The sequence below is a fragment of the Pseudophryne corroboree genome, chromosome 5, assembly GCF_028390025.1.
Source record: "Pseudophryne corroboree isolate aPseCor3 chromosome 5, aPseCor3.hap2, whole genome shotgun sequence".
NCBI lineage: Eukaryota > Metazoa > Chordata > Amphibia > Anura > Myobatrachidae > Pseudophryne > Pseudophryne corroboree.
Genome location: NC_086448.1, coordinates 851,034,557 through 851,053,986, shown reverse-complemented (window position 1 = coordinate 851,053,986; position 19,430 = coordinate 851,034,557). Strand labels below are relative to the sequence as shown.

The window sequence follows — 19,430 nt, the reverse complement described above, 5'->3', positions numbered from 1 at the left end:
ACCTGAGACAGTTCTCATCTGAGGCACGGAAGGTGTCGCGGAATCGTGTGAATATCTACCTTGTTTCTAATGCTCCTTACATGTTCTTGAATTCTTATTTTCAAAGCTCTGTGTGTTTTTCCTATATATTTTAGGACATTCTAACATATAGAGAACCCAAGGGGTATTGCAGTTTATCATTTCCATTATAGAAAGCATTCGAATTTGTAACATTTTGTGTATTCGCGAGTGTGAAACGACAGATGTTACGATGATTGCATTTATAGAAACCTTTCAAGGGTTAGGGTTACTGGGAGCTAGATGGTCTTTAAGGTTTTTGGCTTTTTTAAAAACCATTTTAGGTTTTTCTGGCAACACTTTACTTAGAACAGAGTCCATTTTCAATATATCCCAATGTTTTGTTAACATCCTTTTGTATCTCCTTCTCATGGTCATTGAAAGGGGTAATAAAATCAATTTCATTCAGATTCGATTCCTTATTCTTATAACCCAGGAGTTCCTCTTGTTTGTCTTCCTTATAGCATCCTCTGTGAGATTACTGGGATATCCTGTTTCCTCACAGCGTTTAGCATACACCTGAAGTTGCTGCTCACATTCTTCTTCCTTGCTACAATTTCTTTTAAATCTACAAAATTGAGAGTAGGAATATTTGTTCTCCGTTGTGATAGGTGACCACTCTTAAAGTGCACATATGAATTAGTATCCACTTTTTTAATAAAATTTGATGTTTGAATCCTATTTCCTTCTCCTTTCAAAATAAGATCCAAATACTCAGTCTCCACCTGGCTTGTCTTGTATGTAAATGTTAAATTATATTCATTATCACTGATATGCTCTATAAAGTGATTAAAATTTTCCTCCGCACCATCCCAGATTATTAAAATATCATCAATGTATCGTTTAAAAAGAATAACATTTTCTATAAAGGGGTTATTGTTATAAATATATTTTTGCTGCCAGCTGCCCATATGTAAGTTTGCAAAGCTAGGAGCAAACACTGTCCCCATCACCGTTCCACGTATTTGAATGTAAAACTGGTCAAGGAATTTAAAATAATTGTGAGTGAGGATAAAACTGATTAAAACACAGATAAAACTATTATGTTCCTCAGTCAACTCCTCATCCTTCATAAGAAATTCCTTACATGACTCAATTCCTTTCTTATGGTCAATGGATGTATATAGTGACTGTACGTCTCTAGTCACCCAAGTGTAATTCTCCTTCCATTCCATATCATTGAGTACTTGGAGAACTTATGTGGTGTCCTGCACATATGATGTTAAAAATGGTACATACTTCTTTAAAAAAAAAAACTTCTGCATACTCTGAGATGTTGGCCGTAAGGGAATCTATCCCCGCCACTATTGGTCTGCCAGGTGGATTAACTAGTTGTTTATGGATTTTAGGCAAAAAATAAAAAATTTGAATAATGTATGTAGGCACTTGACAGCAGGACTGACAGGGTTCCCCACCGCTGAGGTTCTTCAGCACTGAATGGCAAGATGGCTCAGGTAACGCAATGTCGGTAAGGGACAAATGCTCCAAGTGAAGCATTATGGAGGGAAGCGCAGTTGTCACCTCAAATTCCAACAATATCCACCTCTAGGGAGCAGAGAGATGTAACCTGTAGACTCCTGGCATGGAGGTTCACCACACCTTGCATCTCTTCTTAGTTATACCATTAGACTCAGAAAGTGGGACACCTGCCTACATCGCCTTCACATGTTCCCCTTGCCCACAATTTATCTCTCACACCCAGTACCATAACCCTCGTCGCATCTTCTTCCTTAGCAACAGGACAAAAATACACCTCTTACTCACTTAGGAATTAAGAGACACTCTGCTCAACTCATTATTTTCCAACTTCTGTAACCACTTATCTACCGGCCTTTCCCCTTTAAAGTCCATCTTGAACACTATGGCCAGAATAATCTTTCTTTCCTGCTGTTCCTCATCTACTGTATAAATCCCTTCACTGGCTCCTCGTGGTTACCATAATTTAATTGAAGCTGATAACCATCCTCTAAAAGTACCTCACTAATTCTTTCCCTGCATACATCTGTAATCTCATCACGTGATGAACCTCACCTCAACCACTCCATGCCGCCACTGACCTTATAACCTCCTTCCACCTGTCTACAAGACTTCTTTTGTGCTGCCCCTGCCCTACCAGTCTTTTTCCAAATCTACAATCTATCGCGCACTCTCTCAATACTCACCCCTTTATCCTACCCTACTCCTTCCAAGATCCTTGTGTTATACCTCATACTTTTATCAACCCATGCACCCAAATTCCTTACCCCGTCTCCGTAGAATGTAAGCTCTCAGTTGCAGGGTTCTCCATACCCTTTGTTTGCCTGTTACTATGTTACATCTGTAAAATGATGGAATCAGCGGCACTTTATAAGACATGATGCATACTCGCCTACTCTCCCGGAACGTCCAGGAGGACATCCCCTGGCTGCCCTAAAGAGTGCTCAAGTTTCCCGGTGCCGGCTACTACCAGTCATGCATGTTGACTTCGGCCACTTAGTGTGGGTTGTCCAGACAACTGAATTGCGTCAACATAGCCCCGCTCCTCGATGTATAATCTCTACACCCCACCTCCTATGCTGCACCATGCCTCCCACTGCGCCAACCTGGTTGTCCACTCCTTTGGGGGTGAGGGCATCCAGAAAGTCTGCAATCATGCAATGCTATGCTTGAGTTTTCAACTGGAAGAAACATTATTTCAGTATGTGAATAAGTAAGCTGTAATACCCAGTATATATACTTATACTGTACTGCGTATCTCTCATGGGTGGTCATTCCGAGTTGTTCGCTCATTGACGATTTTTGCTATGCTACGATTTGTTGCTAAATGCGCATGCGCATGGTACGCAGAGCGCATGCACTAAGTTATTTAACTAAAAACTTAGATTTGCTGATGTTCTTGCGGCGCTTTTCAGTCACACTGCTGATCGGTGAGTGATTGACAGGAAAGGGGCGTTTCTGGGTGGTAACTGAGCAATTTCCGGGAGTGTGCTAAAAAACGCAGGCGTGTCAGGGAAAAACGCGGGAGTGTCTGGAGAAACGGGGGAGTGGCTGGCCGAACGCAGGGTGTGTGTGTGACGTCAAATCAGGAACTAAACGGACTGAGGGGATCGCAATCTAGGAGTAAGTCTGGAGCCATTCTGTAACTGCAGGAAATTATTTAGTAGCAGTTCTACTAAGCTAAAATACACTCCCAGAGGGCGGCGGCCTAGCGTGTGCAATGCTGCTAAAAGCAGCTAGCGAGCGAACAACTGGGAATGAGGGCCATGGTCTCTGGTGTCTGTAACTAGAGTCTCTCACGCCTCCCTGTTGTGCAGTCTCGGGAGTAAAGGTAATAGCCTGCGAGCTGCCAGAGGTGCTGGACTTTGGGTGAGAATGTCAGCATTGGCAAAACCAACCTGGACCCACAGCTCGGGCAGCTCGGGCCCTATTACATTTACCTCCTTCGTACCCCCTCAGCACACACTCTACCTTACCAGGCATATGGACCATGCGGCACTTGCATTCTTTCAGGAGGTACTTGGTCTCACAGTCAATGCGACAAGCTGTGATGCTGTATGTATCAAAGTAGGAAGGTTTGTCTGTGGCATTTCGGCAATCGCCCCATGGTGGGGGTAGGTAAGTTAGCTGAGGTGATAGATGTTAAGGAATAATGAGACATAGGCAGTCACATGCAGGTCACTTGAAATCCATCACTTCCCAGACTTTGTCCTGGTGTTACACACTGCCGGAGCGCTGGCAGCGTTCTCCCCCGGGCCTTGTCCATTGTCTCACTGTCCAGCGCAGCCCAGCTTACACATGGGGAGCCGCAGCATCAGGCACCCAGGACTGGCCCGACTTACAGTAGACTACACTGGCTCTGTGAGCAGCAGAAAGCCTCATTATATGGAGCCACCCCCAATGGAAGGAGGGTCCTGGCCAGAAAGCCCCCACCATGAGTCCATTCTGCCGCAACCCTAGCCCATCCTGCACTGCAGGCTAACTCTGCAGACTACCAGCATCGCAACTTCCTACAAAGAGCCCACCAAGCAGTAAGTGACATGCTGGATGGGAGGATGCATGATGGGCTGCTACTTACCTCCTGTGATAGGGTTTGGTCCACCCCTGGTTCTCTCATGCTGCCCGGCTTTAAAAGCTTTCTGTGGAGAACACTACCAGGGTCCAGCGGTGGTGGTCTGTGTTGGGCAGGCGTCCTGAAGATAGGCAGGCAACCCGCTGTGCCCAGAAGCCCCCTATCGGCAGATGTGAGATTGAGTGGCCCCACACGTTCAACCAATAACGCCTAACAAATAAAATGTAAACGTATCTACAATAACCACACTGACCCAGCAATGCCATCACAGTCGTCGCCCTGTTATTTATACTACGAATGGTGGCAGAAAGAAAGAACGGCCAGCTGCTCAGTGACATTACGGCGTATGCTGGTCCCATGTCCACAACATGCACTGACCCAAGCCAATAAAACACATTGAGGCCAGACAGCCAGTGCCCCTGCCCCAAGCAAGGTAAGTCAGACTAGCTCAATCAATCCCAGGCCCCATCACTTCTGATGGCAACCCTCTCCCTCAGTTCTCCCCACCAACCGTGGGTGGAGATGTGACTCCATCGACCTCAGATGTGTGTTATTGGCTCTGGATCATGCACAGCACAGGAAAGCACAAGCACCATCTACAGCGCCATCAGCCCCGTAACATATAATTTCAGTCTCATGACCCATCACTGTGACCCGTACACCTCTGAGAAAAGGATACCTACCCGTACACCACTGAGAAAAGGATACCTACCCGTACACCTCTGAGAAAAGGATACCTACCGGTACACCTCTGAGAAAAGGATACCTGCCCGTACACCGCTGAGAAAAGGATACCTGCCCGTACACCGCTGAGAAAAGGATACCTGCCCGTACACCTCTGAGAAAAGGATACCTGCCCGTACACCTCTGAGAAAAGGATACCTACCGGTACACCTCTGAGAAAAGGATACCTACCCGTACACCTCTGAGAAAAGGATACCTACCCGTACACCTCTGAGAAAAGGATACCTACCCGTACACCTCTGAGAAAAGGATACCTGCCCGTACACCTCTGAGAAAAGGATACCTACCCGTACACCTCTGAGAAAAGGATACCTACCGGTACACCTCTGAGAAAAGGATACCTGCCCGTACACCGCTGAGAAAAGGATACCTGCCCGTACACCTCTGAGAAAAGGATACCTGCCCGTACACCTCTGAGAAAAGGATACCTGCCCGTACACCAAAGGATACCTACCGGTACACCTCTGAGAAAAGGATACCTGCCCGTACACCGCTGAGAAAAGGATACCTGCCCGTACACCGCTGAGAAAAGGATACAGACCCGTACACCTCTGAGAAAAGGATACCTACCGGTACACCTCTGAGAAAAGGATACCTGCCCGTACACCGCTGAGAAAAGGATACCTGCCCGTACACCGCTGAGAAAAGGATACCAGCCCGTACACCTCTGAGAAAAGGATACCTGCCCGTACACCTCTGAGAAAAGGATACCTACCGGTACACCTCTGAGAAAAGGATACCTACCCGTACACCTCTGAGAAAAGGATACCTACCCGTACACCTCTGAGAAAAGGATACCTACCCGTACACCTCTGAGAAAAGGATACCTGCCCGTACACCTCTGAGAAAAGGATACCTACCCGTACACCTCTGAGAAAAGGATACCTACCGGTACACCTCTGAGAAAAGGATACCTGCCCGTACACCGCTGAGAAAAGGATACCTGCCCGTACACCTCTGAGAAAAGGATACCTGCCCGTACACCAAAGGATACCTACCGGTACACCTCTGAGAAAAGGATACCTGCCCGTACACCGCTGAGAAAAGGATACCTGCCCGTACACCGCTGAGAAAAGGATACAGACCCGTACACCTCTGAGAAAAGGATACCTACCGGTACACCTCTGAGAAAAGGATACCTGCCCGTACACCGCTGAGAAAAGGATACCTGCCCGTACACCGCTGAGAAAAGGATACCAGCCCGTACACCTCTGAGAAAAGGATACCTGCCCGTACACCTCTGAGAAAAGGATACCTACCGGTACACATCTGAGAAAAGGATACCTACCGGTACACCTCTGAGAAAAGGATACCTGCTGCTGCTGACAGGACACAAATGTCTGGAACCCTGGGGCCACACCAAAGCCCAACTGTTCTATAAACGGGGGCTCCTTCTGAGTGTGAATCTGAACCATCACTCCAGCCTCCAATGCGACGTCCTCTGATACAAGACAAAAAGCAGAAAACACAAACTGTAGGTAAATAGTGAATTTCTCACCTGTCGGCCAGGTAACCTTACAAGGCAATGGTAGATAACGTATGTCACACATCACAGATCTACACGGATAAGCCCTGGATTGGAACAATTTGTGGCTGTGTACTTTATTATGTTGTAGGTGACAATGGGAAGGGAAGAGGACGGGCACTAAGGTTAGGAGTTTCTGTGCACACTGTTTGGAGTTCCAGCCTCTTTGTAAATGTCGGGAACTGTTGGGTAAGTACCGCATAGATACTGTCCATTATACAGAGCAACAAATTCCGTTGCACTTTACAAATGGGCACAATGATAAAACAAAACTGGGTAATTAACAAACAGACATAGAGGTAGGAGGGCCCTGCTCTCAGTTTACAATCTATGGGGAAATAGGCATTGATACACAAGGATAGACGCTATTTACTGCATATTTGTCCACCAGGCTGCAAAGGTTCTAGGTAGGCTGCATGATATCACATCACAGCAATGATGAACCCTGGTCAGAAGGAGGGGAAAGTGAGAGAATATGTGAGGATGAGTGGATTGTACTGTGGGGATATAATTGGATAGGAAGGCTTATGAAGGTTATGTGGGTGGGTCTGGAATGTGAGAAGCTGTCTGAAGAAGTGAGTTTTCAGGGAACGTTTAAAGATTTGGAGACTAGAGGGGAGTCTTATTGTGCGTGGGAGGGCATTCCACAGAGTGGGTGCAGCCCGATGAAAGTCCTGCAGTCGTGAGTGGGAGCGAGTAATGAGTGTGGATGAGAGCAGGGGCGGATCCAGAAGAAAATGACAGGGGGGGCACCATGGAAGGGGCAAGTACATTTGCGTGCGACTGCAGCGCATGCACTCCCAGAAAAGGGGTGTCCCCCCCACTATAAGGGGTGTGGCCTCACAGGACAGGGAGAGTGTGTGAGAGAGAGCGATTTGCAGTAGGTGACAGGGAGAGTGACTGTCAGTTGGTGACAGCTAGTGGTTGATGGAGAGTGACTGGCAGTGGGAGAGAGGGTGAGTGGGAGAATGTGACTGGGTATAGAGTGACTAGCAGTGGATGCCTGGGAGACTGGCAGTGGGTGACACGGAGACTGGCAGTGGGTGACAGGGAGAGGATGACTGGCAGTAGGTGACAGAGAGATGGTGACATATAAGTCAGTGTGATGTGGGCCCCTATGACACACATATAAGTGGGGAGGGAAAGGGGCACAGGTTGCAAAAAAAAAAAAAGTTTTCATTTTTTTTTATACAAAAAAATGTGTATTGTCATCTTGCATAATATACCACATACACATAAAAAGGGGGAGAGACAGGGAGGGGGAGGGTGCTGAGGGGAAGAGAAAGGGAGGGGGAGGGTGCTGAGGGGGAGAGACAGGGAGGGTGAGGATGCTGAGGGGGAGAGACAGGGAGGGTGAGGGTGCTGAGGGGTGAGACAGGGAGGGTGAGGGTGCTGAGGGGGAGAGACAGGGAGGGTGAGGATGCTGAGGGGGAGAGACAGGGAGGGTGAGGATGCTGAGGGGGAGAGACAGGGAGGGTGAGGGTGCTGAGGGGGAGAGACAGGGAGGATGAGGGTGCTGAGGGGTGAGACAGGGAGGGTGAGGGTGCTGAGGGGGAGAGACAGGGAGGGTGAGGATGCTGAGGGGGAGAGACAGGGAGGGTGAGGGTGCTGAGGGGGAGAGACAGGGAGGGTGAGGGTGCTGAGGGGGAGAGACAGGGAGGGTGAGGGTGCTGAGGGGGAGATACAGGAACATAACTTTGTGTCAGGAAAGAAACAATGAAGGATTCCCTGACAAACTTGCAGCCCCCCCTCCCACATTTACTTAGCAAATACCTTGTGGCTTTGCCCCACTGGCTGGCATCCTAGGACAGGAGTGAGCGTTTGTGACTCCAGTCCTAACGGTGCTCATAAACAGCAGGCACAGGAGGAGAGAGCGGCAGCGTGCGGCGCGGTACAGGAGGAGAGAGCGGCAGCGCACAGTGTGACGTGTTCCCACCGTGTGTGGGTGCCGGCCGGGTTGCATTGGTTACGAGGCAGGAGGAGGTGCAGTGCAGCGCTGGCGGCTGACCGTGTGAATACGACGGCAGTCGGTCGGGAGCTCAGCACTACGCCACGGGTCGGTAATAGAAATCCGATCCGTGGCGGGTGGCGGGTGGCAGGGCTCCCTTTCAGATGGGGGTTCGGTGTACTTACCCTCAGAGCCCCCCTTCCGTAATCCGGCTCTGACCGCCGGGACGCTTGCGCTGGAACTCGTGCCCTAGTGCCCGCTGGCTCTATTACGGGGAGATTGCAGCAGAGCTGTGGCCAATTAAAAAAAAAGTTAAACACTGCCACAAATGACAGGGGGGGCACGGGCCCGAGTGCCCCCCCCCTGGATCCGCCACTGGATGAGAGACGCAGATCTTGTGCAGAGCGGAGAGGTCGGGTTGGGAGATATTATGAGATGAGGGAAGTGATGTACGTTGGTGCAGTTTGGTTAATGGCCTTGTATGTCAGTAAAAGTATTTTATATTGAATGCGGTAGAGTACAGGTAACCAATGGAGGGACTGACAGAGCGGATCCACAGTTATTACTGCGATGTACAGCGTGCCTAGTATTCTATCCCTGAAACCTAACGCCATTGCAAACCCTAAACATAATGCTAACACTAGTGCTGTTACTAACCTTAACCCTAGCGCTATCGCTATCCCTGTCCCTAGTGCTATCACTAACTCTAACCCTAGCACTGCCACTAACTCTAATGCTATCAATAACCCTGTCCCTAGTGCTATCACTAACTCTAATGCTATCACTAACCCTGTCCCTAGTGCTATCACTAACTCTAATGCTATCACTAACCCTGTCCCTAGTGCTATCACTAACTCTAATGCTATCACTGACACTAACCCTGTCCCTAGTGCTATCACTAACCCTGTCCCTAGTGCTATCACTAACTCTAATGCTATCACTAACCCTGTCCCTAGTGCTATCACTACCTCTAATGCTATCACTAACCCTGTCCCTAGTGCTATCACTACCTCTAATGCTATCACTAACCCTGTCCCTAGTGCTATCACTAACCCTAATGCTATCACTAACCCTGTCCCTAGTGCTATCACTACCTCTAATGCTATCACTAACCCTGTCCCTAGTGCTATCACTAATTCTAATGCTATCACTAACCCTGTCCCTAGTGCTATCACTAATTCTAATGGTATCACTAACCCTGTCCCTAGTGCTATCACTACCTCTAATGCTATCACTAACCCTGTCCCTAGTGCTATCACTAACTGTAATGCTATCACTAACCCTGTCCCTAGTGCTATCACTAACCCTAATGCTATCACTAACCCTGTCCCTAGTGTTATCACTAACTCTAATGCTATCACTAACCCTGTCCCTAGTGCTATCACTAATTCTAATGCTATCACTAACCCTGTCCCTAGTGCTATCACTAACTCTAATGCTATCACTAACCCTGTCCCTAGTGCTATCACTAATTCTAATGGTATCACTAACCCTGTCCCTAGTGTTATCACTAACTCTAATGCTATCACTAACCCTGTCCCTAGTGCTATCACTAACCCTAATGCTATCACTAACCCTGTCCCTAGTGTTATCACTAACTCTAATGCTATCACTAACCCTGTCCCTAGTGCTATCACTAATTCTAATGCTATCACTAACCCTGTCCCTAGTGCTATCACTAACTCTAATGCTATCACTAACCCTGTCCCTAGTGCTATCACTAACCCTAATGCTATCACTAACCCTGTCCCTAGTGTTATCACTACCTCTAATGCTATCACTAACCCTGTCCCTAGTGCAATCACTAATTCTAATGCTATCACTAACCCTGTCCCTAGTGCTATCACTAATTCTAATGCTATCACTAACCCTGTCCCTAGTGCTATCACTAATTCTAATGGTATCACTAACCCTGTCCCTAGTGCTATCACTACCTCTAATGCTATCACTAACCCTGTCCCTAGTGCTATCACTAACTCTAATGCTATCACTAACCCTGTCCCTAGTGCTATCACTAACTGTAATGCTATCACTAACCCTGTCCCTAGTGCTATCACTAATTCTAATGCTATCACTAACTCTAATGCTATCACTAACCCTGTCCCTAGTGCTATCACTAACTCTAATGCTATCACTAACCCTGTCCCTAGTGCTATCACTAACCCTAATGCTATCACTAACCCTGTCCCTAGTGCTATCACTACCTCTAATACTATCACTAACCCTGTCCCTAGTGCTATCACTAACTCTAATGCTATCACTAACCCTGTCCCTAGTGCTATCACTAACTCTAATGCTATCACTAACCCTGTCCCTAGTGCTATCACTAACTCTAATGCTATCACTAACCCTGTCCCTAGTGCTATCACTAACTCTAAAGCTATCACTAACCCTGTCCCTAGTGCTATCACTAACTCTAAAGCTATCACTAACCCTGTCCCTAGTGCTATCAATAACTCTAATGCTATCACTAACCCTGTCCCTAGTGCTATCACTAACCCGGTCCCTAGTGCTATCACTAACTCTAATGCTATCACTAACCCTGTCCCTAGTGCTATCACTAATTCTAACGGTATCACTAACCCTGTCCCTAGTGCTATCACTACCTCTAATGCTATCACTAACCCTGTCTCTAGTGCTATCACTAACTCTAATGCTATCAGTAACCCTGTCCCTAGTGCTATCACTAATTCTAATGGTATCACTAACCCTGTCCCTAGTGCTATCACTACCTCTAATGCTAACACTAACCCTGTCCCTAGTGCTATCACTACCTCTAATGCTATCACTAACCCTGTCCCTAGTGCTATCACTAACTCTAATGCTATCACTAACCCTGTCCCTAGTGCCATCACTAACTCTAATGCTATCACTAACCCTGTCCCTAGTGCTATCACTAACCCTGTCCATAGTGCTATCACTAACCCTAATGCTATCACTAACCCTGTCCCTAGTGCTATCACTACCTCTAATGCTATCACTAACCCTGTCCCTAGTGCTATCACTAACTCTAATGCTATCACTAACCCTGTCCCTAGTGCTATCACTAACTGTAATGCTATCACTAACCCTGTCCCTAGTGCTATCACTAACCCTAATGCTATCATTAACCCTGTCCCTAGTGCTATCACTAACTCTAATGCTATCACTAACCCTGTCCCTAGCACTATCACTAACTCTAATGCTATCACTAACCCTGTCCCTAGTGCTATCACTAACTGTAATGCTATCACTAACCCTGTCCCTAGTGCTATCACTAACCCTAATGCTATCATTAACCCTGTCCCTAGTGCTATCACTAACTCTAATGCTATCACTAACCCTGTCCCTAGCACTATCACTACCTCTAATGCTATCACTAACCCTGTCCCTAGTGCTATCACTAACTGTAATGCTATCACTTACCCTGTCCCTAGTGCTATCACTAACTCTAATGCTATCACTAACCCTGTCCATAGTGCTATCACTAACTCTAATGCTATCACTAACCCTGTCCCTAGCACTATCACTAACTCTAATGCTATCACTAACCCTATCCCTAGTGTTATCACTAACTCTAATGCTATCACTAACCCTGTCCCTAGTGCTATCACTAACTCTAATGCTATCACTAACCCTGTCCCTTGTGCTATCACTAACTCTAATGCTATCACTAACCCTGTCCCTAGTGCTATTACTAACTCTAATGCTATCACTAACCCTGTCCCTAGTGCTATCACTAACTGTAATGCTATCACTAACCCTGTCCCTAGTGTTATCACTAACTGTAATGCTATCACTAACCCTGTCCCTAGTGCTATCACTAACTCTAATGCTATCACTAACCCTGTCCCTAGTGCTATCACTAACTGTAATGCTATCACTAACCCTGTCCCTAGTGCTATCACTAACTGTAATGCTATCACTAATCCTGTCCCTCCCTAGTGCTATCACTAACTCTAATGCTATCACTAACCCTGTCCCTAGCACTATCACTAACTCTAATGCTATCACTAACCCTATCCCTAGTGCTATCACTAACTGTAATGCTATCACTTACCCTGTCCCTAGTGCTATCACTAACTCTAATGCTATCACTAACCCTGTCCCTAGTGCTATCACTAACTCTAATGCTATCACAAACCCTGTCCCTAGTGTTATCACTAACTGTAATGCTATCACTAACCCTGTCCCTAGTGCTATCACTAACTCTAATGCTATCACTAACCCTGTCCCTTGTGCTATCACTAACTCTAATGCTATCACTAACCCTGTCCCTAGTGCTATTACTAACTCTAATGCTATCACTAACCCTGTCCCTAGTGCTATCACTAACTGTAAAGCTATCACTAACCCTGTCCCTAGTGTTATCACTAACTGTAATGCTATCACTAACCCTGTCCCTAGTGCTATCACTACCTCTAATGCTATCACTAACCCTGTCCCTAGTGCAATCACTAACTCTAATGCTATCACTAACCCTGTCCCTAGTGCTATCACTAACTGTAATGCTATCACTAACCCTGTCCCTAGTGCTATCACTAATTCTAATGCTATCACTAACCCTGTCCCTAGTGCTATCACTAACTCTAATGCTATCACTAACCCTGTCCCTAGTGCTATCACTAACTGTAATGCTATCACTAACCCTGTCCCTAGTGCTATCACTAACTGTAATGCTATCACTAACCCTGTCCCTAGTGCTATCACTAACTCTAATGCTATCACTAATCCTGTCCCTAGTGCTGTCACTAACTCTAATGCTATCACTAACCCTGTCCCTAGTGCAATCACTAACTCTAATGCTATCACTAACCCTGTCCCTAGTGCTATCACTAACTGTAATGCTATCATTAACCCTGTCCCTAGTGCTATCACTAATTCTAATGCTATCACTAACCCTGTCCCTAGTGCTATCACTAACTCTAATGCTATCACTAACCCTGTCCCTAGTGCTATCACTAACTGTAATGCTATCACTAACCCTGTCCCTAGTGCTATCACTACCTCTAATGCTATCACTAACCCTGTCCCTAGTGCTATCACTAACTGTAATGCTATCACTAACCCTGTCCCTAGTGCTATCACTACCTCTAATGCTATCTCTAACCCTGTCCCTAGTGCTATCACTAACTGTAATGCTATCACTAACCCTGTCCCTAGTGCAATCACTAACTCTAATGCTATCACTAACCCTGTCCCTAGTGCTATCACTAACTCTAATGCTATCACTAATCCTGTCCCTCCCTAGTGCTATCACTAACACCCTACCAGGCATTCCCAACCACGGTCCTCAAGGCACACCAACAGTGCAGGTTTTAGTGATATCCAGGCTGCTGCACAGATGGTTAAATCAAAATAACTGAGCTACTAATTAAGTCACCTGTGCTGAAGCCTGGATATCACTAAAACCTGCACTGTTGGTGTGCCTTGAGGACCGTGGTTGGGAATGCTTGCCCTAAAGTGAGAGAGCAGCATAGAGAGCGGTACTCCGGGAACTCTGCCGCCGCATAACATACTGCACCCTATGCTGAGAGAGCAGTGTAGAGTGCAGTACTCCGGGATCCCGGCATCCGCATAACATACTACACCCTACACTGAGAGAGCAGCATAGAGAGCAGTACTCCGGGATTCCGGCCGCCTGCATAACATACTACACCCTATACTGAGAGAGCGGTACTCTGGGAACTCGGCCGCCGCATAACATACTGCACCCTATGCTGAGAGAGCAGTGTAGAGTGCAGTACTCCGGGATCCCGGCATCCGCATAACATACTACACCCTATACTGAGAGAGCAGCATAGAGAGCGGTACTCCGGGATTCCGGCCGCCTGCATAACATACTACACCCTATACTGAGAGAGCAGCATAGAGAGCGGCACTCCGGGAACTCGGCCGCCGCATAACATACTGCACCCTATACTGAGAGAGCAGTGTAGAGAGCGGTACGTACTCCGGGATCCCGCCCACCGGTGTAACATACTACACCCTATACTGAGAGAGCAGTGTAGAGAGCGGTACTCTGGGATCCCGCCCACCGGTGTAACATACTACACCCTATACTGAGAGAGCAGTGTAGAGAGCGGTTCTCCGGGATTCCGGCCACTGGTGTAACATACTACACCCTATACTGAGAGAGCAGCGTAGAGAGCGGTACTCCGGGATTCCGGCGGCTGGTGTAACATACTACACCCTATACTGAGAGAGCAGCGTAGAGAGTGGTACTCTGGGATCTCGGCCGCCGGCGTAACATACTACACCCTATACTGAGAGAGTGCCATAGAGAGCGGTACTCCGGGATCCCGGCCGCCGGCATAACATACTACACCCTATACTGAGAGAGCAGCGTAGAGAGGGGTACTCCGGGATTCCAGCCACTGGCATAACATACTACACCCTATACTGAGAGAGCAGCGTAGAGAGCGGTACTCCGGGATCTCGGCCGCCGGCGTAACATACTACACCCTATTCTGAGAGAGCAGTGTAGAGAGCGGTACTCCGGGATTCCTGTCGCCTGCATAACATACTACACCCTATACTGAGAGAGCAGCGTAGAGAGCGGTACTCTGGGATTCCAGCCGACGGCATAACATACTACACCCTAAACTGAGAGAGCAGCGTAGAGAGCGGTACTCCGGGATCCCGCCCACCGGTGTTACATAATACACCCTATACTGAGAGAGCAGCGTAGAGAGCGGTACTCCGGGATCCCGCCCACCGGCATAACATACTACACCCTATACTGAGAGAGCAGCGTAGAGAGCGTTACTCTGGGATTCCAGCCGCCGGCATAACATACTACACCCTATACTGAGAGAGCAGCGTAGAGAGCGGTACTCTGGGATTCCAGCCACCGGCATAACATACTACACCCTATACTGAGAGAGCAGCGTAGAGAGCGGTACTCCGGGATCCCGGCCACCGGCATAACATACTACACCCTATACTGAGAGAGCATCGTAGAGAGCGATACTCCGGGATCCCGGCCGCCGGCATAACATACTACACCCTATACTAAGAGAGCAGCGTAGAGAGCAGTACTCCGGGATTCCAGCCGCCGGCATAACATACTACACCCTATACTGAGAGAGCAGCGTAGAGAGCGGTACTCCGGGATCCCGGCCGCCGGTGTAACATACTACACCCTATACTGAGAGAGCAGCGTAGAGAGCGGTACTCCGGGATCCCGGCCGCCGGTGTAACATACTACACCCAATACTGAGAGAGCAGCGTAGAGAGCGGTACTCCGGGATCCCGGCCACCGGCATAACATACTACACCCTATACTGAGAGAGCAGCGTAGAGAGCGGTACTCCGGGATCCCGGCCGCCGGCATAACATACTACACCCTATACTGAGAGAGCAGCGTGGAGAGCGGTACTCCGGGATTTCGGCCGCCGGCGTAACATACTACAACCTATACTGAGAGAGCAGCATAGAGAGCGGTACTTTGGGATCTCGGCCGCAGGCGTAACATACTACACCCTATACTGAGAGAGCAGCGTAGAGAGTGGTACTCCGGGATCCTGGCCACCGGCATAACATACTACACCCTATACTGAGAAAGCAGCGTAGAAAGCGGTACTCCGGGATCCCGGCCGCCGGCATAACATACTACACCCTAAACTGAGAGAGCAGCATAGAGAGCGGTACTCCGGGATTCCGGCCGCTGGTGTAACATACTACACCCTATAATGAGAGAGCAGCGTGGAGAGCGGTACTCCAGGATCTCGGTCGCCGGCGTAACATACTACACCCTATACTGAGAGAGCAGCATAGAGAGCGGTACTTTGGGATCTCGGCCGCAGGCGTAACATGCTACACCCTATACTGAGAGAGCAGCGTAGAGAGCGGTACTACGGGATCCTGGCCACCGGCATAACATACTACACCCTATACTGAGAAAGCAGCGTAGAAAGCGATACTCCGGGATCCTGGCCACCGGCATAACATACTACACCCTAAACTGAGAGAGCAGCATAGAGAGCGGTACTCCGGGATTCCGGCCGCTGGTGTAACATACTACACCCTATAATGAGAGAGCAGCGTGGAGAGCGGTACTCCAGGATCTCGGCCGCCGGCGTAACATACTACACCCTATACTGAGAGAGCAGCGTGGAGAGCGGTACTCCAGGATCTCGGCCGCCGGCGTAACATACTACACCCTATACTGAGAGAGCAGCATAGAGAGCGGTACTCCGGGATCCCGGCCGCCGGCATAACATACTACACCCTATACTGAGAGAGCAGCGTAGAGAGCGGTACTCCAGGATCTCGGCCGCCGGCGTAACATACTACACCCTATACTGAGAGAGCAGCGTAGAGAGCGGTACTCCGGGATCCCGGCCGCCGGCATAACATACTACACCATATACTGAGAGAGCAGCGTAGAGAGCGGTACTTTGGGATCTCGGCCGCAGGCGTAACATACTACACCCTATACTGAGAGAGCAGCGTAGAGAGCGGTACTCCGGGATCCCGGCCGCCGGCATAACATACTACACCATATACTGAGAGAGCAGCAAAGAGAGCGGTACTTTGGGATCTCGGCCGCAGGCGTAACATACTACACCCTATACTGAGAGAGCAGCGTAGAGAGCGGTACTCCGGGATCCCGGCCGCCGGCATAACATACTACACCCTATACTGAGAGAGCAGCATAGAGAGCGGTACTCCGGGATTCCGGCCGCTGGTGTAACATACTACACCCTATAATGAGAGAGCAGTGTGGAGAGCGGTACTCCAGGATCTCGGCCGCCGGCGTAAAATACTACACCCTAAACTGAGAGAGCAGCATAGAGAGCGGTACTCCGGAATCTCGGCCGCCGGCGTAACATACTACACCCTATACTTAGAGAGCAGCGTAGAGAGCGGTACTCCGGGATCCTGGCCACCGGCATAACATACTACACCCTATACTGAGAGAGCGCCATAGAGAGCGGTACTCCGGGATCCCGGCCGCCGGCATAACATACTACACCCTATACTGAGAGAGCAGCGTAGAGAGGGGTACTCCGGGATTCCAGCCACCGGCATAACATACTACACCCTACACTGAGAGAGCAGCGTAGAGAGCGGTACTCCGTGATCTCTGCCGCCGGCGTAACATACTACACCCTATACTGATAGAGCAGTGTAGAGAGCGGTACTCCGGGATTCCTGCCGCCTGCGTAACATACTACACCCTATACTGAGAGAGCAGCGTAGAGAGCGGTACTCTGGGATTCCAGCCGCCGGCATTACATACTACACCCTATACTGAGAGAGCAGCGTAGAGAGCGGTACTCCAGCCACCGGCATAACATACTACACCCTATACTGAGAGAGCAGCGTAGAGAGCGGTACTCCGGGATCCCGGCCACCGGCATAACATACTACACCTTATACTGAGAGAGCAGCATAGAGAGCGGTACTCTGGGATCCCGGCCGCCGGCATAACATACTACACCCTATACTGAGAGAGCAGCGTAGAGAGCGGTACTCCGGGATACCAGCCGCCGGCATAACATACTACACCCTATACTGAGAGAGCAGCGTAGAGAGCGGTACTCCGGGATCCCGCCCACCGGTGTAACATACTACACCCTATACTGAGAGAGCAGCGTAGAGAGCGGTACTCCGGGATCCTGGCCACCGGCATAACATAATACACCCTATACTGAGAGAGCAGCGTAGAGAGCGGTACTCCGGGATCCCGGCCGCCGGCATAACATACTACACCCTATACTGAGAGAGTAGCATAGAGAGCGGTACTCCGGGATTCCGGCCGCTGGTGTAACATACTACACCCTATACTGAGAGAGCAGAGTAGAGAGCGGTACTCCGGGATTCCGGCCGCTGGTGTAACATTATTCACCCTATACTGAGAGAGCAGCGTAAAGAGCGGTACTCCGGGATCTCGGCGCCGGCGTAACATACTACACCCTATACTGAGAGAGCAGCATAGAGAGCAGTACTCCGGGATTCCGGCCGCTGGTGTAACATACTACACCCTATACTGAGAGAGCAGAGTAGAGAGCGGTACTCCGGGATTCCGGCCGCTGGTGTAACATTATTCACCCTATACTGAGAGAGCAGCGTAGAGAGCGGTACTCCGGGATCTCGGCCGCCGGCGTAACATACTACACCCTATACTGAGAGAGCAGCGTAGAGAGCGGTACTCCGGTATCCTGGCCACCGGCATAACATACTACACCCTATACTGAGAGAGCAGCGTAGAAAGCGGTACTCCGGGATCCTGGCCACCAGCATAACATACTACACCCTATACTGAGAGAGCAGCGTAGAGAGCGGTACTCCGGGATCTCGGCCGCCGGCGTAACATACTACACCCTATACTGAGAGAGCAGCATAGAGAGCGGTACTCCGGGATCCTGGCCACCGGCATAACATACTACACCCTATACTGAGAGAGCAGCGTAGAGAGCGGTACTCAGGGATCTCGGCCGCCGGCGTAACATACTACTCCCTATACTGAGAGAGCAGCGTAGAGAGCGGTACTCCGGGATTCCTGCCGCCTGCATAACAAACTACACCCTATACTGAGAGAGCAGATTAGAGAGCGGTACTCTGGGATTTCAGCCGCCGGCATAACATACTAAACCCTATACTGAGAGAGCAGCGTAGAGAGCGGTACTCTGGGATTCCAGCCGCCGGCATAACATACTACACCCTATACTGAGAGAGCAGCGTAGAGAGCGGTACTCCGGGATCCCGACCACCGGCGTAACATACTACACCCTATACTGAGAGAGCAGCGTAGAGAGCAGTACTCCGGGATCCCGCCCACCGGCATAACATACTACACACTATACTGAGAGAGCAGCGTAGAGAGCGGTACTCTGGGATCCCGACCACCGGCGTAACATACTACACCCTATACTGAGAGAGCAGTGTAGAGAGCGGTACTCCGGGATCCCAGCCACCGGCATAACATACTACACCCTATACTGAGAGAGCAGCGTAGAGAGCGGTACTCCGAGATTCCGGCCACCGGCATAACATACTGCACCCTATACTGAGAGAGCAGCGTAGAGAGCGGTACTCTGGGATTGAAGCCGCCGGCATAACATACTACACCCTATACTGAGAGAGCAGCGTAGAGAGCGGTACTCTGGGATTCCAGCAGC

General features: G+C 49.2%; 1 protein-coding gene across 1 annotated transcript in view; it reads right to left on the bottom strand.

The window, feature by feature from the left end:
* The window catches only part of LOC134928695 (acid-sensing ion channel 1C-like), a 650,441-nt gene that overhangs the window by 292,393 nt on the left and 338,618 nt on the right, over positions 1–19,430 (bottom strand). Inside the window, exons 3-4 of the mRNA XM_063924712.1 lie at positions 6,163–6,290; positions 3,510–3,660 (exon numbers count right to left, since the gene is read on the bottom strand). Coding sequence (XP_063780782.1) covers positions 3,510–3,660; positions 6,163–6,290 — 279 coding nt within the window. The remainder of the gene's footprint in view (positions 1–3,509; positions 3,661–6,162; positions 6,291–19,430) is intronic.